Below are 25,577 nucleotides of genomic sequence, written 5' to 3' on the forward strand. Positions count from 1 at the left end.
ATCTGTTATACACAGAGATGCCACAAAACAGTCACCCCACAACAGAACACAGTAACATCTGCCCAGGCTTTCAATTCAGGCTGTTTAATGTGGGCTAGATAACTAAACACTTCTTGTACATAACACCGCAGCTATCTCCTGTGTAGATTTTTTCCTATTAGAAGACACTGGAATCTTACTTAGAAAGACCTTAAATTAAAGCACTCTTTCTGACACTGAATTTCACCTCTGTAAGTGTTTAATGAAAATACTTCATTGTCAAATACATATGTTTCCTCACCTTACGTGAAAGTCAAGATAATCTGAACCGTGTATTGGTCACTCCAGCCTCCCTCAGCTGCCATAAGCACAGAAAACTGATGGTCAGTTATTCATATTTTTAACAAATACTTTGTTTTCTAAAATCAACCAATCATACAACATGTTGCATCTCAAACTATTAAATGCGTCCCATACACTATGTTATGCAGTATTTCAGTATCAGCTGTCAGGACGAGTTAATTTGAACTTCCCTAAGGGGTCAGGAATAAACCAGTTTTCCCAGAGATCAGTGTGGACACTGGGGTAGTCCCAAGGTTTGTATCTCCCATTCCAGTGAAGTAATTTAGCTTCTTGAAGAAATTGTTCTGAGTAACGGGCATCAGGACTCCAACCTGCATGGGTAGATTAATAAAAAAAAAAAAAATTTAAAATGCAATTTTTGATAATGGAAGACACTGTAGAGTGAATCAAATTCAGGTGACTTTTTTCAGAAATCTGATTGGTATGCTTTCATGTTAGTTTACAACTAGTTGTATGATACAGCAGCTTTTTTCAGCTTGATGCCTCATACTGCATCAGCAAAATCTCTCAGCAAGTTTTATCTCTCAACACTTTTAACATCTTGGCATAGCTGGGATTAAAAACAAAGTAAAATCTATTCATTTTACCATACCAGCTAAGCCATTATGTTTTTCCTAGGGTAATTCACCACTCCCTAGGTGAAAGGTAACTACATCCTCCAAAATGTGGACAACAAACACTGCCAGGTCTCCCCTTTTCTTCTACTGCACCTGACTGTTTTTCAGTCTCACTATATTCAGGTATTTCATGTTCTTTCCATGTAAGTGGCACATAAGGTAAAGCCACCTAAGGTCTTGCACTGGAATCTCACAAACTCATCTTAGTTCCAAGTTGCAAACAGTGAGAAATTCAACTTACCAAGATGCCTTATGTGCCACATAGGATTAATAGAGGAATATTTTCCATGAAATACAATCAGCATTGGGGAGGTTGCCACACCTCCCCCAAGGGTACTGCTATAGAGGTTTTCCCTGCAAAAGGAAACATAAAAGAATATGTTCAAAACCCCAAGGAATCTTTAGTACAAAAGGCAGATTAAAAATAAGTATCTGGCAAGAAGGAAATACTCCTCCTTCTTTAAGCTAGCCTCAGGAAGGGAAGATCATTCAGTGGCTTCATCCTAGGCTAAGTTGGTCACCCAAAATGAGAACAACATGTTCTCAATGTCCCTCAGGATTAAGTGTGGTTTGTGATTGAACACAAGACTAAAATTCCAAGTGGCCATTTTCAGATGGAATTGGCCATTTTCACTTGGAATTGGTCAGATTTAAACAGATGGAAATGCTGGAACACGAGTTACTTCACTTGACAAGAGCTCAAAAGAAAGACTGCTTGGAGTTAAAAAAAAATGTAAGAGCTTTTAAATGTAAAGTAAAACTGTTAAACAAGTATTAAAAGTAAAGTGCGAAGCTAGATTTCTACACATACTCTACATTTCTTTGCATCCACTTTTCCAATTGCTGTGTGATCCGTTGATGTTTCCATTCAGTCATGTTACCAACAATTACTCCAGGATTAAAGGAGCAGGTGCTGGGGCTGATGCCAAGATCTCTAATGGCTTGCTTTCTGTAGTCCAGGAATCCCATGTATGTATTCTAAGAAATAAAAAAAGTATGTTGATCCCCTATGAATCTCTGTAAAGATACCTGTAAATGCACCTCACTCTCACTGAGAAGGAGATTAAATATGCTTTTCCCAAGATATGTTTCTAGATGGTGGTTACCTGTCATTAGTTCTGTATGCCAAGGCTGTAAGGCAGGATACTTCCAGATATTAAATTACTTTTTCCACAATATTGTACCATGGAAGTTTGATAAGCCTTTTCTCTTGTTATGTTTGTCTTTTGGTAGCCCACATTAAATCATGCAGCATCACAATTGTACCAGTACAAAAAGTCCTTAATTACCTGTACTATTAAAAAGCTATCTATATCTATATATATAAAACTTTCACTTTGGGGAAAACACATAAAATCATTCTTACCTTTATGGGCAAACAAATTCGTTATTAGAATTCCAGAATGGCATCTTACCTGCATCCCTACACTTCTAACAATTTCATGTGTAGAAGGCAGATCACAATCATCTGAAAAAGCTGCTGCATGTCCAGGAGCTAACTTAGTATCGTAGAGTTCCTGGATGTCACCTGATTACAGAAAGGTCACAAGCATGAGACAACACCCACTGCACTGCTGCAGAGCTGATAGGATAACATCAGCTCTCATATCTTATAAACACACCAGTTTTAAGGATGGCCCCTATTGAATTTTGTAATATGGTGTCCTAGGGTGACTTTATGATGCTTTTATCCCCAATCATGTGTTCTGTTCATGCTGGATATTCTATTCTGTGCCTTCAAAACTGGCTCTCAGAGCAAAGGCAGGGAAAAGAAGCACAAAGTTTTTGTTATCAGCCTCACTCACTCACTCCTCCACATTCGGCTGGACTGTTGATATCTGCGCACGGATGAGGCAAAACATTGTGCTCCTTTTGCTTTTTAGTTAGTTAGTTTAGCTAGCTGAGGCAGTCTGAGCTTTCCCTGGACTGTTTTTCTTTCCCTCTTCTTGGAACCATTCAAACCTGCTCCAGACCAGGACCCGGGAAAACATCAAGAACACTTTCCAGCCTGCCGGGACCCACTCTGCAGCCTTTTCCAGCCCCAGAGGGACTGATAACAGAGCAACCACCCACTGGAGAGACTTTCTGAATTTGTCGTCTCTTCAGAGCAGTGAATGAGTTTCATCATCCAGTATTGTTCATTTTGTGTGCTGGGGAGTGCTTTGCCTGTTAAATGAACAGGTTCTTTCCAGTTCTCTCTGAGGAATCCTTCCCGAACCAGTTGTAGGGAGGGGCCCCCTTTGGAGGTTTTCTCCCAAATTTGCTCTAAACCAGGACATATGGGACCATTTCCAAATTTGCATTTGGATACCTAAGGTCTATCTTTAGATAGTATCATTGGCATTCAATACATTCATATTGTTGTCCAAAATCAGCTACAGAAGAAGCCAACAGGACTGTTAAAAAGCCTGGTTACAAACGTATGCATTCATAGACCTTCTCTATGGAGAGGGAGGGCAAAGGCAATTTTTCTGAGCCTCTTCAAGTCCCACAAAAGTTCCACTTCAGTGTTTTGCACAGATGAGGTTTTTCCTGTTGTTATGGTGTACTTATCTCCTAGGAAGATACCTGGATTCCCAGCAATGGTTGATTGAGATGTGTCTGTCTGTTGACCGTCCCTGCTGGCTTCACAGCCCACCCAGCTCCTTTTTGGTGGAGGAAAAACATTGCAATGCCTGGCACCTCACTCATCACCTGACTGTCAGGTACCCAAGATGTGCCAGGATAGTTTCAAGGCAGGTGGGAAGCAGAACACTCCCACAGCAATCAAGTGATCCTGCATCCCAACCCCTTACAGCTTCCAGTTTTACTTTTGCTTTTATCTCTTTTACTTTTTGTACTGCTGGTCTTCTGCCAGGTCAAACAGCTGAATCAGCTCCTTCTGCAGCTGCACAACTGCAGCTTACACACATAAAAGGAGCTGTATGGGGACAGGAAAGGCCACTTGGTCAGCAGCAGCCTACCATGAGGTTTGATGTGAAACTACACCTTTATCCTGCAGCTCCACAATTATCATCAGCTGACACCCTCAGGGAAAGGGAGAGCCCTGTGCTGGTGAACACAAGTGCAGGGAGGGGTGACGTGGGAGTGGTTGGCTCAGCTGGAGCTGCTCTTTAAACTGGAGTCTAAATGAAGACCTGGAACCTTTCAAAGAGTTAAATATTGCTGCTGCCCATTGATGACAGATAGAACAACAAAACCAAAAAAAGCAGAGATTGCCACTGGAAACGCCTGTATTGGAGAACTGTGATAGGAAGTCTATGGCAAATTAAAATGAGACAGAACAGAGTAGTTGTCTTTTACAAAGCAGCAAATAGTGACCCCTTTAAGTGCAGGTTGTCTGAAATCTGCCTCTAGAGAGACAAAACTATAAAAAGGTACAGAAAAGCAGTGGAGAATTATACTTTTGCCATGTGCAAATTCACTGGTCTTAGTGTTCTTACAGCAAAGACTAATAAAGGCCCAAAAATTTATTGTAGCTATACTCATTCCTTCCAAAGGAAATTTTGCTTAGTTGCCCACCAGGGTTAAAGCACAACACTCTGGTTAAAAAGTGCTTTAAAGTTACAAGAAAATATGATAAAACAAATATGAAGACAACAGCTCTACAGAGAAAAAACCCCAACGACTTGGAAACAGAACAGAAAAAACTCATAGGAAATTAATCTTTAAAAAGGTATCAAAAGAGATCACTTTAGATGATAAGAAAAAAATAAAATATTTTTTCAGGATTTGAATGCCTTCTAAGTGCTCCCATTTGACTAGGAAGTCTAAAATCTTTGTGATTCTGCAAATTGCTTTACATTCTGAGCTGAAGATGCTCAAAACCATATTTTGAGTGTTTGGAGCTTCCATCCACTTTTTGACTAAATTTCTCTTGCTCTCAAGAACAGCAATTCTGGATAAGGAATTGGTAGCACTTGTGGGAATTTAAATACCAGAAAGAAATGCATGTCACACACTTAATAGACATTGCAGCTTCTGAGTGAAATCTATGGTATCTTCTAGCAATTGACCAGAATCAATTAAAATGAAACCCACATACAATTTTGATCAAAATTATTCAAAATATATGCAGGTAAGTTCTTCCTCAAACTTTCATTTAAACAAACAGATTATTTGTAGTTTCCCCAACACTCCTAGCAGCTGCCTCAGTTTCTATCTCATAATTCCAAATGGCTGTAAAAGCTGCAATAACTTGGATTTTAATTCTGTTAGAAACTGGTTTTTAACAGCTTACCTTGAACAATGACATCATCATCCAAATATATTACTTTCTCATGCTTCTGGATAAGCAAAGGAAGATAAAATCGAACAAAGTTCAGCTATTAAAGAGAAAGAAAAGGTAAAGATTAAATGGTAAAGCTGCTTATTGCAGCAGTCTAGGCTTCTGTCTCTATTAAGTCAGTTGGAATTTCTCTCTTTATTGAGCACTAATCAGTGACCATTTGCTTCTTCTCCCATAGCTTTACTGCTTTCTCAAATCTGGTATTATTACTATTATTGCTGTTATTACTTATCCACTGTGGCCCTAACCATGCAACTCAAATATGTTGCTTCCTCACAGAATCCTTTAGGCTGCAAGGGGCCTTTCGAGATCCTCTTGTTCAACCCCCTTGAGTGGGCTCAGCTGCAGCAGAGCCCACTCAAGCAGGCTGACAGGGACCATGCCCAGTTGGGTTCTGAGTATGTTCACAGATGGAGACCCAACAGTCTCTCTGGGCAACCTGAGACTTTTAAACTCATGCTTTAAAAAGCCTTTTCTTTAGCTCAGAGGGAATTTCATGTTATTTGTGCCCATTGTCTCTTGTTGCTCCCCTCAAGTATTTACACACATTGATAAGACCCTCCTGAATCTTGTCTTCTCCGGACTGAAACAGCCTCAACTCTTTCAGCCTCCCATATAAAAGATGCTTCAGCCTCTTAATCATCTTTGTAGCCCATGTCAGACTCGCCCCAGTAAGCTCATATCTTTCTTATACTGGTGGACTCAGAACTGGGCACGGCACTTTCAGATGCAGCCTCACCAGTGCAGAGCAGAGTGGAAGGAGCACCTTTCTGGACCTGCTGCCAATGTTCTTCCTAGTGCATTTTTACAGCATACATCACACCAAACATTTAAAAATTTAATAGTACCATCAATTCACTATAAAGGAATTATTTGACTAGTGACAGAGACATGGGATAACTTCTACAACAGCAATGAAGAACAGAGCAGAGGGAAAGGGGACTGAGAATGTAAGAACAACCATAAGAATTCAGATAATTTTACCCAGCCCCTGCCTTCAGAGTGGTCCTAACTGGATGCTCAGTGAAAAATAAAAATAGAGCAAGCACGCAGAATAGTTGCTCCATGTATTCTCCTAGCTTTCAACTGTTTTCAGCTCAAGGGATTTTCTGATCTAGGTGTGATCTAAATATGAACTTCGATCCTAACTGAACGTCTGTACATTTTTACATCCACCAGACCTTTCAGCAAGGAATTCTACAGATGCAGTAATCATTGCATGAAAAGTGTGCAACATCTCTTGTTTATGCTGTCACTCTGACTAATTTCATCTCATGGTCATTGGCTCTTGCATTGGAAGAGACATATATGCACACCTCCTCCATGAAATGGAACAGATCTAGGACATTTTTAAGCCCATAATAAGTATTAAAAACCTCAATAATTTATTCTGTGGTGTTCATTGACTCACAGGCTGCAGTAGCTCAGGACGTGATGCATCTTGTCTGATTTTTCCTTTTAGTACCATAGGATTGAATTCCACAACCTTAAATTTAATTTCTTTCAGTTTAGAATTTTCAATCCATTTTCTGTGATGGAAAGAAAATAAGTAATAAAAGAAATATCAAGTACATGGCAAGTACTTCCAGCATTAAATTCACAGACATTTAGGAGAATAATAAGAGACCTTAAAATCTCACTTGATCTATTCTGTCCCAAGACAGAATCCCTTATGTCTACAGCTATTGCACATAGTCCTTTGTTAAACTTGTTCTTAAAATACAAAAAATCCCCACAAAACCTCAATAAAACAAACACCCATACCACTCCCCAAACCAGAGACTCCATATGTAGCCCAAACAAGTAATCTTTCACCATTACTTCCAATAAACTATATTCTTCTAAGTTTTTTTGCTATAATTAAAGATTATAATTTCTTACCCTATCTATAGTGCTTTTAAAGCTGAGGTTAGTCTTCACCCTTTCACAGCTTTATGTTCTTTCAGATGACTTCTACATCACCTCCTAATTATGTTTTCTTTAGACTAAACTAATTTTCTTTTCATCTTTTTGTCAGATTTTTTATCACCACTGTTTATTTTCTCTCCTAACACAAAGTGCGGGTACAAAGGGGACAGAAGTGAAGTAGCCAGAGGTGAGAACTGCTAAGAAATGTTTTAGTTTGCATTCACAACTTGGTCCTCTTCAAGACAATGTTTGCAAATTTGAATGCTGAAACAAAATGAACTGAAACTTCATGAAATTACATTCATTGAAATGTCAGGATATAATTTCCTCTCATGAAATGAAGAATTCTCATTTATGAAGGAAAATAAATAACAAATCAAGGAATGAAATGAAATGAAGAGACATGAAATATAATTAAATGAAAAAAGGAGAAAACTATGTAATGAAGTGAAACAAGTGAAAGGGAATAGAATGAAATGAAGTGCATTGAAATGAGATGAAACCTCAAGAAATTATATTCATTGAAATATTGAGATTTCATTTTCCTTTCATGAAATGAGGAATTTTCATTTCAGGAAGGGAAATAAAATGAGAAAAGATGGATTAAAGCAAAAAGGATAGAAAGGAAAGGAAAATATACTGCAGTAAAATTGAGGAGAAGAAAATTCTGAAATTAAGTGAAAACAATTAAATTGAATGGAATGAAGTGCTGTGAAATGAACTGAAATTTAATGAGATGAATATTCATTGAAATCCTGAGGTTTCATTTCCTGTCGTGAAAGAATTCTTATTTCATGATAGGAAATGACATGAGAAATTAAGGAACGAAGTGAAATGGAAAGAAAATCATCACAGTACTTTTTGGGCCTCTTTTTAGAACTTTAATACATCATCAACAGAAATTAGCTTTGAACAGCAAGTTTTTTCTGCTCTGAAGACTCAGCACCAGAAGAGAGGTAAGTGCAGTGGCACAAAGTGGGATTGTGACAAGCCGGCAGTGTATCCTTACCTCACTACAGATTCTTCTGCAGCCTAACTATCAAAACCTAAGAACAGGCATGGCATGGTCTGGTTATTTCACACCTCTTTGCATGAGTCAGTGCCTTGTAGAGGACAAAGTGGTCCTTTTTCCATCACATACAGAATCCTGGGGGTTGCTCCCAATACTACTAGATTTCCCTGAAAAGTCCTCTGAAGTCCAAAAGTGGTTATGCCTGTGCTAGGAGGAACAGCAACATGGCTCTAACTACAGCCCAAAACAAAGCAAGGCTGGTGTGTACCGAATGTGTGGGATGGTTGTCTTCAGCCCAATGATGTAGAATAAAACATTGGCTTCTGTGTTGCTGTAGATGCTGCTGATTGCTGCTACAGCTGCACCCATCCTGCCTGCAGCAGCGCAGATCACCACTGGGATTTCTTCCCCCATTTCCTCAGGGTTCTCCAAATCCACTACAAGAAACAAACCCATTTTGTTTGACCCACAATCAGATCTGAGTCACAAAAATGAGTAAGTACTACCATAAGCAGTGGAATCATTCTATCACCACTCCATTTTTCCTTACCACATCCTACACACATTCCCATCTCGCAAGGCACACAGCTTGAGCTGTTGCTAATCCAGAACCAGTTGCAGGTTGACTGGACTGTTGGATGCCTCCAAATAGAATAAATAAAAGAGTTCTCAGAATCTTCTACTCAGCAGGGGCAAAACTTAGCCTGTCCTTCATGTAGCTGCTTATTCATATGAAATCTGGAGAGGTTTGAATACCTTTGAGACTTCCACTTCTCAGTTATATTTAGTACAAATTGAACAATAGGTTCCAAAATTATCAAAGGAAGGAGCTAAGTCAAAGAGACAGTGTAATTGCATGAGCTCCACTTTGGCAAGCTGGCTTGAAAGGAAGAGTGCAAAAATTTATACCAGCAGGAAGTTGCTAATGATATAAGGGAAAAAACCCTAAACTACACTGAATCAGGTCACATTCCTGCTAAAGATTTATATCCCTGATTAGCACTGATTAACTTACAGAACTTAAACAGATATAACTGTACTGACTAAAACATAACAATTACAGTCATAACAACCCCAACAAAAATATATTGAAAATAAATGATTTATATCAAGATAGAGTTTGTTTGCCTTGGCAGCAGTGAGTCAGCTCTTTATATAGATACTATATAAATAGCTTACTACATTTAATACTAGTCCAACATAATTAACCTAGCAGGTTTTTGTCACTATAAAAATTTCAGCTAAAACTTCTGCTGTAAATATGAAGATTTTATGGTCTATCTGAAATGAATAATCAAGCCAAGAACATTCCCAAAGAGGCAGGGCATGATCAAAGTTTATTACCACTTGACAACTCCAATCTGTTCAGCTCAAGTAAGGATATACTCCAGCATCCATCTACGTCAGTGACAGCTGGATAAAAACTTAATCAGAATTACAACTCTTAGTCATCAATATCAATCTCCTATAATTTTATTCAAGTAATTCAGAAGCAAAATGCTTTTCATTACAGACTATAAGCAACAGTGCGAGTAGTTCATCTACTGCAGGACATTCAGTAAGGTGAAAAGTGCTGTTCAAGTTAAAACATGAGGAATACAAAACAGGAACATAAATGAAACTGAAGTGAGAGTCACTTACCTGTTTCATTTCTTAATGCCAAGGGCACTTGGTGAACTTTGCTATACAAAATAGCGCACACGGTTAAGACAAGAAGTAACAGTAAGATCTGGTTAACTGAAACAAGAGGGAGAATGTGTTAACAATCACTATAACAGCTAATTCCCAAGTATCTGACTAAGGAAAAAAACCCCAATTTGCAACCAGTACAGGTGATAGAAAAATTTGATAACCTGTATCTGTTGTGTTTTTCTCATGTTGTTTGATCAACCTAAAAACTTGAAACATTAGAAACATAACAATAATTCTCCCTTATTAAAATAATCCCCAACAATCTGATTTTCATGGTTAATTTGCTCACTAAATCATAAGAGTCACAATATATTTGGGTTATCCGTACTAGAAAATTCACATATTTCTGAATTTAACCAGGAGCTCAGAACAGTTTTTTTCCTGGCTAGTCGGTTGTCTGTTTATACTCACTTAATGAGTTAATTCTTTTTATGTAGCCCTTCCATTCTGTTATGCTTCCCTGATGAAACTTCAGACACAGGAGAATTTTTATATCTATTTCAATGTTCAGATCACGAAGGTGTATTTGAGCAAAACCCTAAAAATTCTAGAAAAACAAACCCACCGTGCTAGTGAAACCAGGAATGTTTCAAAATATTTGAAAATACTTATTTTGACAGGGTAATTTAAATCAATAAAATCAAAGCAAGGCAAATACCTGACTGTATGTTCTGATTCATAGTTCCTAGACTGTCTTGTACAAGTTTAAGTCATTCAACACAAACCAAGCATGTGCAGGTGTTGGGACAGTTCACCAAGCATAATAGGGAAGGAATACATTACCCTCATCAAAATGGGTGTTCTTTGTTTCAGACTACTTTGTTACTTTCGTACCATCATAAAATGTATTTAAGGTGTTCAAAAGAGCAAAGGGAACAGAGTTTTGATCTATTTTAATCAAAATGGCCAACTGGCCACAACTGGGCACAAGACTAGACTGAAATTGGTAAACCAAACCTGCACTAATTTAAACAGCTGAGGCAAAAGCCCACTGGCTTCTGAGAAATTTCAGGCACATATATAAATGCAGAAGTCCATTTTCAGTCACTGACCCTTACAGCTGATGAGAACCCCAAAATTCTGGGGGTAACACCTCAATATTGAGTATGATCAGCATTTGTAGTAAACCCCATAGATTTAGGAAAAGCACCATGGAGGATATGAACAACAGGAATGCTGAAACAGCAAAAGAAAATTCCTGTTTCCCTGTCCTCCACCCCTTAACCTACCTCTGTAACCCTATAAGGCAATGTCATGTTAACCCCTTACCCATTGGTCAAGCTTGGATCCTTTCCAACCCTATAAAAGAAGCATACTGTACCCCATTAGGAGAGAAAGAAGAAGAGCAGAGACCCTTCACGGACCTCCCCAAATAAAGCCATCTCCGTGGAACAGCCTGCGCCTTCTCCTTCTCCTCTCTCTCCATCTGCTGCAGCCTCCAGCCCAGGGCACCACTACCTAGCAAGCGGAGCTGAAATCCTGAGAGCTTGCAATCACTATAGAGCTGATAATCACCATGCTTGCTAGATGGTAGCCCTGCGGCCTTGGCATGAGCGAGCTAGCTTCGGGCACCCGGTCCCTACCCAGGGACTGAGCTCCTGAGCCCTAGTGCTCTGCTTTATGATAAGGCCAAAGAAGAGGCTTTATTAAAGTGGCGGCCCAACTACTTCGGACCCCCAGAGGCGATATCCGTCGGTTGAGCAACGAAGCCCCCCCGGGGTTTTCTGTGATTGCCTGTTCGGGAAGCCGCTCCTTCTGTGAAGGGACTTTTCGTTTTAGAAAATCCTTTCCCCAGGAGGGTCAGTTCGACACTCAAAACTTACATCTGAACGAGAGAAAGTTCCGAGAAGAACTGACGCAGCAGACCCCTTCCACAGATCTTGGACCCCAGGAATTGTAAGTATTAGCTAATATTGCGCGCATAACTTTGGGGCTCCAAAACTTTTTTTTCGTTTTTTTTCTTTTTTTTTCACGTTTTTTTCTGCTGGAAGGGCTAACCACTAACATGGGTACAATTTTTAGTACATTAAAACTAAGTAAAACCGAGAGAGAGATATATTCAACTATTTAAGAAATCTTATCTGCTAACAACTTCTCCTTTTCTAAAGGCAAGCTCTCAAAAACTAATCTTAAAAAATTTGTAACTTGGATTATTTCGCAATACCCTGATACTGATAAGAAAGCAGTCATTGAAAATTCGTTTTGGGATATGATCGGGAACACAATATATATCTCCCAAACAAACCAGGATTTCTCTGTAACTAACTATTTGCCTTTATTCCATATAATAACTAAAACCGTTGAAAGATTTAACAGAGAAAAAATCTTGCAGGGCTTAACAGACACTTCCTCTTCAAATACTAACAAGATCGATAAGGACTCAGAGGAATGTCACTTGCATATCTCACACCACCCCTTCGGTCTTAAAGTCCCCCTCGCCTCCGTTACTCCTAAAGCAGAGGTTACGCTGCCCACCCCAGTTCCCCCCCCCCCCCATTCTCCACTTCTGCAGGACCTGCGCTGCCCAGCTCCGCGAATCCTATCTTATCTATAGCTCCATACATCCCCCCTACCCCTGGCTCGGCTTCCTCCTTGCTTCCGGTCCCGGGGGTCCCTTTTCCTGCCTCTGCCGCCCACTCCACCCCTGCGTCGGCTCTGCCCCCCTCCGCTGCGTACCCCCCCACCCTCGCCCTGGTGTCCCCCACCGTCCCTCCCGTCGCCGCGCCCGCCGCCCCTGCTCCGACCGGCCCGGCCCCTCCCGAGGGCTCCCCGAGCCACACCCCCGCCGCTCCCGAGCCCGTGTCCATCCCCGCCCCCTCCCCCTGCTCCCTGCCTGCCACAGCAGGGACACCTCACACAAGCGCAGTGCCACCAACCCACCCCGTAACCGCGGCACCCCGGACCGGTCCCACTGCCTGCTCACCCCCACTCCCCCCATGCCCGCAACCCCACCCCACCCAGCCCCCCTGCCCCCATGACACGTCCTCCCAACCCCCCGCCCACCCTCAATGCCACCCGAACGGAATCCCAGAGACCCCCCCAAAGAGCTACCCCCCACCCGGTCCTGTGCGTGCTGTGCTGCGATCCCAGCTCCACTGGCGCCTCCCCATACACAGGTCATGCCATGTCTCCCCCACAGCCATTGAAACCTTTGAAAAACGCTTCTAAACGAAAAAAGCGTAAGTCATGGATAGCAACCCCCCCTCAGTCCTCCTCAGAGGACCAGAGCTCTTGCAGTGAATCTGATTCTGATATGATCCACACGGATCCATGGGCTCTTATTAAAGTAGAAGCGACAAAGGCTGGGGACTGGGAGCTGGCACAGAAAATTAATGCTTTCCCAGTAGAATATAAGCAAGGACGGAATGGTGGCGAATCCACTATAAAGACGTGGAAAGCTAACTCGAACAAGGAACTAGTGCAATTAAGAAATATAGCCAAAGAACATGGGCGAAGCTCACATATTTTTAGAAATTTCTTAGAAGCCGTGTTCTCAGCACATGTCTTACTTCCCCACGATGTAAAAAATATTTCACACTGCCTCCTGTCCCCAGCAGAATATATGTTATGGGACAGGCATTGGAAAAGACATTTAAAAACGTTATCAGATTCATATTCTGCGGATGCTAATAAGACGAATTTTACGGTAGTCCAACTAGCTGGTGAAGGTGACTTACAGAAACCAGCAGACCAATTGGAAACCTTGAATAAAGAGGCACTGCAGGACATCGCTCTCACAGCAAAAACCTCTTTACTTCTCGTGCATGATGAGTCAATGCCAACAATGCATTTTTCTACTATTAAACAAGGGACTGATGAAAGTTCTATCAAATTTGTGGACAGACTTAGAGATGCTCTGGAGAAACAGATAGAGAGCACAGAGGCAAAGAAGGAACTCTTATGTAAACTTGCCTTGTGTAACTCCAATGAAAAATGCAAAGCCATTTTGAGGTCTCTACCCATGGATACAGACCCCACCATAGAGCAAATGCTAGAATGCTGTACACGCCACATGTCCACTGAAAATACAGTGGCCCAAGCAGTTGCCAAGGGTATTGCTGAAGGAGTTTCTGGTGCATATGCAGTAATAGCTTCGAAAGACCAAGCTAAATGCTATCACTGTGGAGATCTTGGACATTATATAAAGGACTGCCCAGAGAGATCACCCCCCCGATACCACCGTAACAATTACCAAAGACCCCAGAATCAGCAGCGCTACCAGCAGCATTTGGGAAACTTCTTGTGCCGCCCAGTCGAGCCCCGGGCGCTGACAACAAATCAAAGGCCACCCAGACCCAACCCCGCACCAACCCAGGAGGTTCCGGACCACAAGAAGACGATCCAACCCACGGGGCAACCCAGATGGGAACCCGCCGTCAACTGGTAACTGCTTTGTCCATTGACTTTAATAATGAGAATGTTCACCATGTTCCCACAGGCAAATATGGGCCAAAAGGTGGTCCTTCGCACATTTTAATTATAGGTGACTCTCTTAATAGCCCAAAGGAGATCTTCGTTGTTCCAGAAGTGCTGACAGTGCAGCCAGGACAAGAAATTCTCATCCAGGTATGCTGCATAGACTCACCATTTTTTCTTTCAAAGGGAACTCCAATAGCACAAGCCTTTTTACTCCCAAAGGATCACAGGGAACAGATTCCACTCAACCCTACAGCTATGTGGGCACAAGTCATGGGACCATCCAAGCCTACCATCGAGTGCGGCCTCACCTGCAAAGGCGAGAAGACCCACCTACCAGGGATGCTGGACACCGGTGCTGATGTGACCATCATTGCCCGCTCAGAATGGCCAGCACACTGGGATCTACAACCTGTTGCAGGCATGATTTCAGGGATTGGTGGAGCTACAGTGTCCATGAGAAGCAAGAACAACATCCTCGTGGAAGGGCCTGAAGGCAAGTTGGCAACCATTCGTCCATTTGTGGTAAGGGCCCCCATCACCCTTTGGGGCAGAGATGTTCTATCCCAGTGGGGAGCTTCCCTACATATTCCCACTCAGGATTTCTAATCGGGGCCACTGAGCTAAGCGCGCTGCCAGAAACACCTCGTCTCACCTGGAAAAGTCACAAGCCAATCTGGATTGAACAGTGGCCCCTCAATAAAGCCAAACTGCGCGCCCTAAACACCCTCGTGGAAGAACAGCTCGCAAAAGGCCACATAGTGGAGTCCAACAGCCCTTGGAACTCTCCAGTCTTCGTTCTACCAAAGCCTGGGACAAACAGGTGGAGGCTTCTCCACGACCTTTGCAGAATCAACGAGGTCGTCGAGGACATGGGCCCCCTCCAGCCTGGCCTACCCTCCCCATCGATGCTGCCTAGAGACTGGACACTTGCTATCATAGACATTAAGGACTGTTTCTTCAGCATTCCTCTGCACCCTGAGGATGCTCCACGGTTTGCTTTTTCCGTTCCCTCTCTTAACAAGGAGGCCCCGCTCAAAAGATATCATTGGCGTTATCTTCCTCAAGGACTAAAAAACAGCCCAACCATTTGCCAGTGGTACGTGGCTCACATTCTGTCACCCATTCGGAAATCACTCCTCGATGCTATCATCCATCACTATATGGATGACATCCAGGTGTGTGCTTCAGACAAAGCTTACTTGGACAAAACAGTTAAAAAGACTATTGAAACCATAGAGAAGGCAGGAATGGAGATTCGTGAGGACAAAATCCAGTACACCAAGCCATGGACTTACCTTGGAGTCCAGATCCGGGAAAGAACCATCGTACCTCAGCAGCTCACCATAAATGATGACCCAAAAACCCTCAGGGACTTACACAGCCTTTGTGGATCCATCAACTGGGTACATCCACTGCTAGGAATTACAACAGAGGACCTTGCTCCCGTGTTCAACCTTCTTCGCAGACCTAAGGACCTGGACTCTCCCTGCATTCTCACAGAAGAAGCCAGAGGTGCCATCACCAAAGTCCAGGAAGCCCTGTCTTTACACAAAGCCCATCGCTTTGAGCCCAGTCTGCCTTTCCAGTTCGTCATCCTGGGAAAAGCACCTCGATTCCATGGACTGATTTTCCAACGGGACTCTCAGCTTCGAGACCCTTTGTTGATACTGGAATGGGTCTTTACAAATAGCCAGCCCACAAAGACACTCACCACCTACCAGGAGGTCATAGCACATTTAATAAAAAAGGCTAGGACTCGCCTTCGCTCTCGTTCAGGTTGTGAGTTCGAATGCATATACTTACCAATAACTCTTACGGACTTTGAGGATTTGATCCAGACCAATGAAAGCCTCCAGTTTGCCCTGGATAGCTACACGGGCCAAATTTCAGTTAAGATCCCAAAACACAAACTTTTTAACCCTGATGTAACCTTCCATTTGATTCCAAAATAAATCCAAAGTAGAAAACCTCTCAAGGCTCTAACCCTCTTTACAGATGGCTCAGGGTCTTCCCACAAGTCGGTGGTTACATAGAGAGACCCCCAAACACAAGATTGGCACTCTGACATACAAATAGTGGAGGGATCTCCACAGATCGCAGAATTAGCAGCTGTTGTCAGAGCCTTTGAAAAGTTTAAAAACGAGCCTTTCAATCTGGTTACAGATTCAGCTTATGTCACTGGGATAGCGATGAGAGCAGAACATGCTCTTCTCAAAGAGGTCTCTAATCCAAAGTTGTACCAACTGCTCTCTAAATTAATATACCTAATCTCCCACAGAAAGCAACCTTACCATATAATGCATGTGAGGTCACATACAGACCTCCCAGGTTTTGTTGCAGAAGGCAACAGAAAAGCAGATGCATTAGCAATGGCAGCAGAAACTGCTAATGTTCCTAACATCTTTGCCCAGGCAAAGTTGTCACACGCATTTTTTCATCAAAATATACCTGCCCTTATGAGAATGTTTAAGCTCTCAAAGGATCAGGCAAAGGCTATCGTGGCTACATGTCCAAACTGTCAGAATTATCAGATACCATCCATGGGGATGGGAGTCAATCCCCGAGGTCTGAATAGCTGCCAGCTGTGGCAGACAGATGTAACTCACTTTGCACCTTTTGGAAGGTCAAAATACGTGCATGTATCGGTCGACACATTTTCAGGAGCAGTATTTGCATCATCACATGCAGGAGAAAATACCATGCACACAATAAAACACTTTCTCCTTGCTTTTGCCGCTCTGGGTGTACCAAAAGAGATTAAAACAGATAATAGACCAGCCTACACTTCCCGCAAGTTAAAAGAGTTCTTCACTGAATGGGGAATAACACACAAGACCGGCATACCTGTAAACCCCACAGGACAATCCATCATGGAAAGGACACATCAAACCCTCAAAAGAGTCCTCGATCAACAGAACAGAGACACGAGAATCACATCTCCAGTGGAAAGACTTTGCAAGGCTCTCTACGTCATCAACTTCCTGAACTGTACAGCATCAGAGCCTGACCCACCAATACTTTGCTACTTTGCAAATACCACCCAAGCAAAGCTCACTGAGAAACCACCGGTGCTCGTGAAGGACCCTGAACGCACCAAATTTCTGGGCCTCACCAGTTGATTACCTGGGGTAGAGGATATGCGTGCGTGCTACTACCATCCGGTCTGAGGTGGTACCCAGGAAAAAACATAAAGCCATACCTAGGCACTGAGAACACTACTCCTGCAAACGGGGACAAGAACGCTCCTGAGGCAAACACAAGACCACCTCAAAACCAAACCAGCTCTGCCTGGAGACGAAGATGTCACCGAATACCCACAAACCCAAGAACAGACCGCCCCATTACAAGACAGCAGACAAAACTGAAAAGCTAAACAACAGTCTGCTGCATCAAGCCATAGATAGCCTTAACACAAAAGTGTTCTCTGAACTATACGTTGTTACACTGGTTCTTTTTTTGTATTTAAAGAAAGAAAAAAGAAAAAAAACCCCACTGTTATTCCCTCTCCCTAACCTTTTAAAACCCCTTAACCCTCTACCCACTCCTCCTCCCTTAGTGTAGCTTAGAAATTAAAGGAAAAAGGGGGGGAGGAGGGGAACACAGAAAAGAACAAGGCAGAAAACCCTCTCATCATAAAGATAACAAATTCTGCTTATATTCCCTATCAGAAGCCCTATTCCTGCCCAAAGATGAAAAATATCTCTGTTGCTGCTGTCCTCATTGCTGCCTGGATGTTCTTCACCATACCGCGTGCCTTCGGCTGGATTAGCCCACAGCCTAGCCATAATGTTTGGGTAACCTTAGCAAAAACATTAAAACAGGACAACATATGCTTGTCCATGGGAAGCATTGATAATCCACTTTCCACATGTCTAGTAGGAATTCCCTTTGTAGCAGATGACTGGCCAGTCTATAACTCAGAGCTTCTCCGCACCACAGGTAAGAGACCCAATGTGGTTGATACTTGGGATGAGTGGACAAAAATTCTGCCAGATGCTCGAGAGGAACCCCAAGAATTAGATCTGTTGGGGTCCTCCAAGGCCACATACTGTGTCAAATTTTACTTTAGACATCCAAAAAACAATTGGCCAGAAATTGACCAGAACAAAAACACATATCGAAAAGAGATATCACCAATTAACAAAGCCTGTAACTCTCACGATTGGTGCAATTACACGGCTCGTGTGATCTCTGTGTCCCCTCTCCATCCCAAAGTATTACCCAGAGGAATGTTTCTCATCTGTGGTGACAGAGTATGGGCTGGGATCCCCTCCTGACTCCAGGGAGGTCCCTGTACCCTTGGAAAACTTTCTACCCTTACACCAAACATCACCCTGTTACATAATTGGAAAAAAGAAAGTGAATCAAAATGACAAAAAAGGTCCTACACTGAATTTAATGAAAATTGCAATCCTAAATTATACGATTGGAACAAACCAAAAAAGATTGCTGTCTCCCTGTTTTTACCCTGGGTAGCTGCAGCTAAAGCCCTTGGTGAAATCAATCACCTTGGGTGCTGGCTCAGTAAACAAGCTAACGCTACATCTGCAGCCTTGAGTGATCTCTTAAAGGAAGAAGAAACCACAGACAGGCTTTGCTCCAAAATCGAGCAGCAATCGACTTCCTGCTGCTTGCCCATGGACACGGCTGTGAAGACTTCGAAGGGATGTGCTGCTTCAACCTATCTTCACGCTCGGAATCCATCCATGCGAACATCCAGAAACTGAAAGATTTCGTGAAGGACTTGAAAGTAGAAAGAATCCCAGATTGGGTCAATGAACTTTTCGGGCAATGGGGATTAACAGGAAGGGCTGCATCCTTGGTTAAGGGACTGTTGTTGATTCTCCTTGTAGTTGTTATTGTGTTAGCTATGTTCTCGTGCCTTGTTCACTGTTTCAAAAGAACTATAATGAACGCCTTTTTTGTAAAAACAGAAAGTGGAGTTGTAGTAAACCCCATAGATTTAGGAAAAGCACCAAGGAGGATATGAACAACAGGAATGCTGAAACAGCAAAAGAAAATTCCTGTTTTTCTGTCCTCCACCCCTTAACCTACCTCTGTAACCCTATAAGGCAATGTCATGTTAACCCCTTACCCATTGGTCAAGCTTGGATCCTTTCCAACCCTATAAAAGAAGCATACTGTACCCCATTAGGAGAGAAAGAAGAAGAGCAGAGACCCTTCATGGACCTCCCCAAATAAAGCCATCTCCGTGGAACAGCCTGCGCCTTCTCCTTCTCCTCTCTCTCCATCTGCTGCAGCCTCAAGCCCGGGGCACCACTACCTAGCAAGCGGAGCTGAAATCCTGAGAGCTTGCAATCACTATAGAGCTGATAATCACCATGCTTGCTAGATGGTAGCCCTGCGGCCTTGGCATGAGCGAGCTAGCTTCGGGCACCCGGTCCCTACCCAGGGACTGAGCTCCTGAGCCCTAGTGCTCTGCTTTATGATAAGACCAAAGGAGAGGCTGTATCAAGCATTAATGTACAGAGCTCTGTAAAATTCAGCTTCAGTGCCCTGGGCAGAATTCACATGAAAACAGCAGCTACTTGCAGTATTGGTGAGAAATTTCACAATCTCCAGTCTCATGAAGTAAAGCAGTAAGTAATTTTAAATTAATGTGAATTATGGCGGTACTTATATGACACAGTTAACAGGAAAAGACTTATCTGCATACTTAAAGTTAAGCATAATTTAGCAATACCAGAACTATAAATTTGTACACAACTCTGAAAACGGTTGCATAAGAAATGGGATTTGATATTTCTGTCCTCTTTTAAAAAATACATCTTTCAAATGTTTTTAATCTCTCTTACCTTTCTTTAAAAGAGCCATGTGTCCTGTTGGATGAGAACTGTGATTTATGGTAAACTAAAATAAAAAATAATTAAAAGAAAAAAAAATAAAAGTGAGAAATTTCATTAATGCCAGAAGCGTATTCTTGTTAGTTATATAAAGGTCTAGGGTTTGGATTATCAAATTTTACTATGGAACTGGTAAAAGTAAAATGGCAATTAATCTCTGTAAATACCTTTTGTTTTTGAACAAATACTAGCTTTATGGGTTTGAAATATTTTTATTAATAATTTAGCAACTAATAGGTTTTGAAAAACATTTTCATAAATCCCATGTGATCATCTACATCAGTAGGTGGTTTTTAGTACATTTTAAGATACTGTGCAAAGAAGCATTTAAACATCCACTAATGCAATTTATAAATATATTTATCTCTGATTTCACCTCCAACATAGTAACTATAGCAAATACTAATGTCTTGCTGGAGTATGCATTCCCAAACATATGGGAACCTTATACCAGGGCAGTGTCTTCTAGACCCTCAAAAAATTTCAGAACAATAGTGCAAATATTTTCTTACAGATGTATTCTTCCAGTGGGTGTAGTGAGCTTGTATTTATGCACATTTTTTGTGATGCTGAACAAAAGGAGGTATCCTTCCCTAAAACTGTGCTTCTAGTCCAGGCCTGAGAGCAGCCATGTCTGAGAAGACAGAACATAATCCCTAAAGTACAGGATTATGAGAAATACAACATTCATTTGAATTCTGGACCCAAAACTACTGGTTATGAAAGAAAACACAAAGCACATAACCAAAATAACAACAACCAACAGTAAAAAACAGCACCAGAAGTTGGATGGGAGAGAAAAATCCAACTGTGTGATCCAACCTTTACACTATGTAGGGATAGAACAGAAAACAATTTTTCCTGCTTCCACACCTACAGATATGGACACATTACAGCACAGATTAAGATAGGTTCTATGCACACACAAAAGTGAAGTTTATTCTAGCTCCTTGACAAATCAGACAGAACAGCAAGAATTCTTGAAATCTGAGTCACAAAACTGACCATTTCCCATTGCTTAGTGCTCAACTTCAGGCAGAATATTAAATTAGTCTTTACTTTGACCAACAAGTTAATAACAACAATAACAACAAAAAAAAATATATATGAAATTTAAGATGTGGCATTGTTTACAAACCACTTATATTCAAATTTATTTAAGTCAGCTAATGGCTAAATTGCAGTGAGAAAGGAGTACTCTGGAAGTTCTTCCACATCTGCACTACTTATCTACATTCCAGGAGACCATTCTCTTCATGTGGCATTAATTTACACAGAGGAAATCAAGCTTATCTGTCAGAAAAAAACACAGCTGAGAAAACCTTTCTCTCATGCATTACACATAAGTATTACTTTCTTTTACACTTAAAAACTTTACTCATTTAGGTAAGCAGAGGGACAACAGAACCTGCTATGCTCTTGGACTAATTTTCTAACCCCACTTCAGCTGATCACAATCTTCCCCTGATTTCCACGGAGCTACCTTTGAATTAGCATTTGTAACAATAGCCACAAATAATCCTGATGATCACTGCAAGATGAAAGCTGCACAGCCACAGCTACATGTTATCTCCAGAAACTATTAAATCCACATAAACTGAACCATGTTTTAAACTTTAAAATCCAAAGACAGACTCTCACACAAGTCTGAATTCTACAACTCCAGCATTCCTAAGCCCCTGAAACACCAATTAATTACCTACTGATTTTTAAGGAAAGAGAGGTATATTTGTTCCCCTGCAAATATTTACTCATTTACTGTAGATATTATTTCCTGGAACCTGGCAGTCCCTAACTCAGCTGCCAAATCCTATAACAAAACAAGGGGCTGCAGAAGGGCAAGCTCAAAAACAGTGACATTCCTGATCAGATATTTCCTGCTTAATTAGTCTGTTTACCTCTTCAAAGCAGCACAGTATTTGGGACTCTTCTCTCCTGAAGCGCTGTGTAGTTATTTACTTGGATCCTAGATAGCCCACAGCCATAAGCACTCTTGCCAAAGCGTCCTCGACCACCATCCTCATTTGAAGTCACCCACAAAAGGGCCTTACAGGGCACAGTAACAGTTTTACGATTTGATTCCTTTTTCAAACTCTTCAAAGTTTACTTTGGAGTTGTGCTGGTTTTCTTTCCCTTCTCTGCTGCTGAGGAATAGTGCAGAGTCCAGACGCTGCGCTGGAGGAATGAGAGCACATAAACCACTTCCAGATGTGCAGAGTGATGATACAGCCCCAGATCTCGCAAACTTGCCTCCGAGATTCAGCTAGCAGATTGCAAACAAATCCCATAAGACAAAAAGTCTTAAAGGCGTGGGGGAAAGAGAAGGAAACAAACCCTTCCAGAAGTCACTTCCAAAATCTAGCTGCAAGTTATGTTTTTAGTCATTATTTATGGTAAATGTGAACAGAAAACTAGTGTGCCAGAGCCAGACTACAACATGCCAAAGTCTAACAGAAAGCCAAATGTGGCAGTGTGTTTTATGAGTTCTATAGTTATTTCAATTGCAACAGTTAGTGTTCAATGTTAATTAAGAAAAATGGTTTGATCCTTGTACCCCCGTTTTATCCCCTCATAATGGTTTTTCCCAGTTGTTTACCCCTAAATTTTCCTGCCACTTAGTTGCCCCTCAACATGCCTGTTTCCCGGCTCCTCCCTTCCTTCCCTTGTATGGGCCTGTCAATCCAAGTTGCGCTATCCCCTTCCCTTGTCCATTGTAGTGTGTTTTTATACTTTGTAATACTTTGAAGTAGTTTTGTTTTTGTATCCCCATATTTTTCCCAAATGGTTTATCCCAGACTGTACCCACCTCCCTTTACCTGTGTAATCCCTCTTCCTTGCTGAGATCATCCCCAAACCCCCACCCTGGCTGTCAATCACTCAGCATCCCATCCCTTCCATCTAGAAGCTTCAGTCCAGGACGTCAAGTGATTAGCCAGAGGCTAGGGGTCAGCCCCCCAAGCCTTGCCCTTTTTGCTGTCCTAAATGTCTATCCCCCAATATCCATCCCTTAGGGTCACTTTTTGGTTAGTAAAATGTTACCTACTTTCGGTTTCCACCTCCCTTTAAATGTAACCTTGGCACATGTCCCGGGGCTCTCAGCAGGAGGCCCCCTAAGGTGCAGGAGCTCCCCAGAGCCCCTGAATGAAACCTTGGATTAACCCCTGCTAAGAGTCAGCCCTTTACTGATGTCTCTAGTGTCTCTTCTGCTGCAAAGGCGACTAGCCTAGGTGCCCTCAGTACCCTCAGGACACAGGAGAGTATCTCCCCGCTGTTAGCCGTGTCGGGGCTGCCCCCCCCCGCACACCCCCAGTGTCAGCCGACTCGGGACTGGCCAAGGGTTCCTGAGAGACTCCCAGAGGGACAGAGACAGTCCATCAACCTAGATCCACCCCTTTTGTTCCCGAATGTTCAATGTCAATTACCCTGGTTCTAACTGTTGATTTGTCCTAGAGGCTTCTCCCCTCCCCCATGTTAATCCCATTGATCTTGTTAGATCCCATGCTCCTCCCCAAGTGTTCTCCCATTGGTTAGGTGATGCTCCCACCCCCTAAAGTAGCCTCCTTTAAAAACTCTAGCCGGACCACTATCCCCTTGTCACTCCTCCCTGGCCCATCCTCTGAATAAAGCTTCATTGGACTGCATAAGAGTGTCCTCTCCTTCGTCTCTTTACCTTGGGATCCTAGTGGTATCCTGTTGCAGTGTCACCCACGCTGCTACACCCACTGCCACCTGAAAGGCCTTGGTAGAAGCTCAGGGGCAGCCTCTCTTGTGTGTCCCTCCCGTCACAGGGAGCTTGCTAGCCGGCATTCCAATGCTCTGTGACCGCAGGACAGCCACAGCCAACTGTTGGCAGAGTTCTTGAGAGTTAAAAGCTAAGGGAAACTTGCAAAAGTCAACTCTAAACATGCATTTTGACTTGAATCATCCCATTTCCTAATCTTTTAGCATTTAATCCACAGGTTTGATTTAGATTCAAAAGGATCTTGGATCAAGGTAACCAGCACATGGTGATATCCTGTCCTAAGCTCTTCTGGAATGCTTTTGCAGTTTGCTTTCTACAGCACTTCTTTTATTTGAATTCTCTCTCTCTCTTCTAGGAATGAACTTTCTAAATGATAAACCACTGTTTTGTAGCAAGAATTTCATGACTACTGAAAGGAATAACAACAAACATCTTCAAATCTAAACTATTTTTTGTATTTTTATCATGAGGCAGCGCCAGATTTATGAGTAGTAGTCAATAAAGGTCTTAAAAATCTTAACTGTTTTAAATGACAATTGCTCGATTTGCGGGAGCCAAAAATGTGGGATTTCAACTATGTGCCTCAAACATGCCCAAACTGTATTATCTGTGTCTGATTTTGTACATGACTCTATCTTCTGCTTGAACAAAAATTAAATGAAGAGTTATACATACAGATATATGCTTTGTGCAGATGGCCACAACTATTAGTATTTTGTTGTGCTATTTAAGTTGTATTAAGCTCATGTTCACCAAAATCCACCCATGTTTTTTTCACCTTCCCTTCCTTTCTATGTGAATCTGAACAGATCTAAGCAGCAGTCATATGAGCCTGCAGAACTGGGAATGGCTGCTTCACCTGGCAGAACCCTCTGGATTGCTGGCAATGCAGTAACACCTTCACAGAATCACAGAAACAGGTTGGAAAAGCATTCTGAAACCATCAAGTCCAAACTACAACCAAGCACCACCTTGTCAACTAGACCATGGCAGTAAGTGCCACATCCAGTTCTTCCTCAAATACCTCCACCACATCCCTGGGCAGCCCATTCTAATGTCTAATCACTCTTTCCATGAGGAAATTCCTCCTAATGTCCAACCTCAATTACATATCTCAGCATCATCATTTACCGTGTAGAACTGAACAATGAGAAGAGACTTTTAGCACCAGATACACCTTCTTTGGATTCCCCTCAGCATCATACGTTTATATTCTTATAAAACACTCCCCTCACACAGGAAAGAGCAGCTTCTCTCCTGCAGAACGAGACCTTCGAATTCACTCAGAGCACCCGCTGCCAGCTGTAGAACCAAAACCTCGGTTGCTAATCTCAACCTTCGGTGTTTAAACAGGAACTCATTTCTTTCTCGCCGCACACCTCGCAAGAAGCAGCATTGCCTCGCCTACCACTAGCCAGTTAAAAATAAATAAATTAAAAAAAAAGAAAACGTTTCTGAGGGCTTGGCGGCAGAGGGGGTCCCCCAAGCAGAGGAGTCCACGCCGCCCCCGTGCTGCCCGAGACCCCTCGGGCGGCGTACGCTGCAGGCACAGGGCCCCATCACAGGGCTCCCGCCGGAGCACGGCCGGGCCCGGAGGCGCCGCAGGAGCGGAGGGGGCCGTGCCGAGCCGGGGCCGCGGCGGAGGCGGCCGCGGGGCGGGACACGGACCCGCCACCCTCACGTCAGCACTCCC

At 42.5% G+C, this 25,577-nt stretch overlaps 1 protein-coding gene across 2 annotated transcripts; it reads right to left on the reverse strand.

The window, feature by feature from the left end:
- Window positions 1-99: 99 nt before the first annotated feature.
- On the reverse strand, window positions 100-25,515 carry GLT8D2 (glycosyltransferase 8 domain containing 2). 2 transcript variants are annotated; one of them, XM_071422649.1, is made up of 11 exons: window positions 23,813-25,515; window positions 22,041-22,317; window positions 20,095-20,149; window positions 9,809-9,904; window positions 8,436-8,604; window positions 6,659-6,776; window positions 5,200-5,284; window positions 2,375-2,487; window positions 1,771-1,937; window positions 1,201-1,313; window positions 100-653 (listed from the first exon to the last, which is right to left on the reverse strand). In XM_071422649.1, the coding sequence occupies exons 3-11, from the start codon at window positions 20,111-20,113 to the stop codon at window positions 481-483; spliced, it is 1,053 nt and encodes a 350-aa protein (XP_071278750.1). In that variant the 5' UTR covers window positions 20,114-20,149; window positions 22,041-22,317; window positions 23,813-25,515; the 3' UTR covers window positions 100-480. The 2 variants fall into 2 exon arrangements, with proteins under 2 accessions (XP_071278750.1, XP_071278751.1); XM_071422650.1 differs by lacking the exons at window positions 22,041-22,317; window positions 23,813-25,515 and having other exon boundaries at window positions 20,095-20,234.
- Window positions 25,516-25,577: the final 62 nt, after the last annotated feature.

This window comes from Agelaius tricolor, unplaced genomic scaffold (genome assembly GCF_023055355.1).
Source record: "Agelaius tricolor isolate 1412-34295 unplaced genomic scaffold, bAgeTri1.0.p SCAF_3, whole genome shotgun sequence".
NCBI lineage: Eukaryota > Metazoa > Chordata > Aves > Passeriformes > Icteridae > Agelaius > Agelaius tricolor.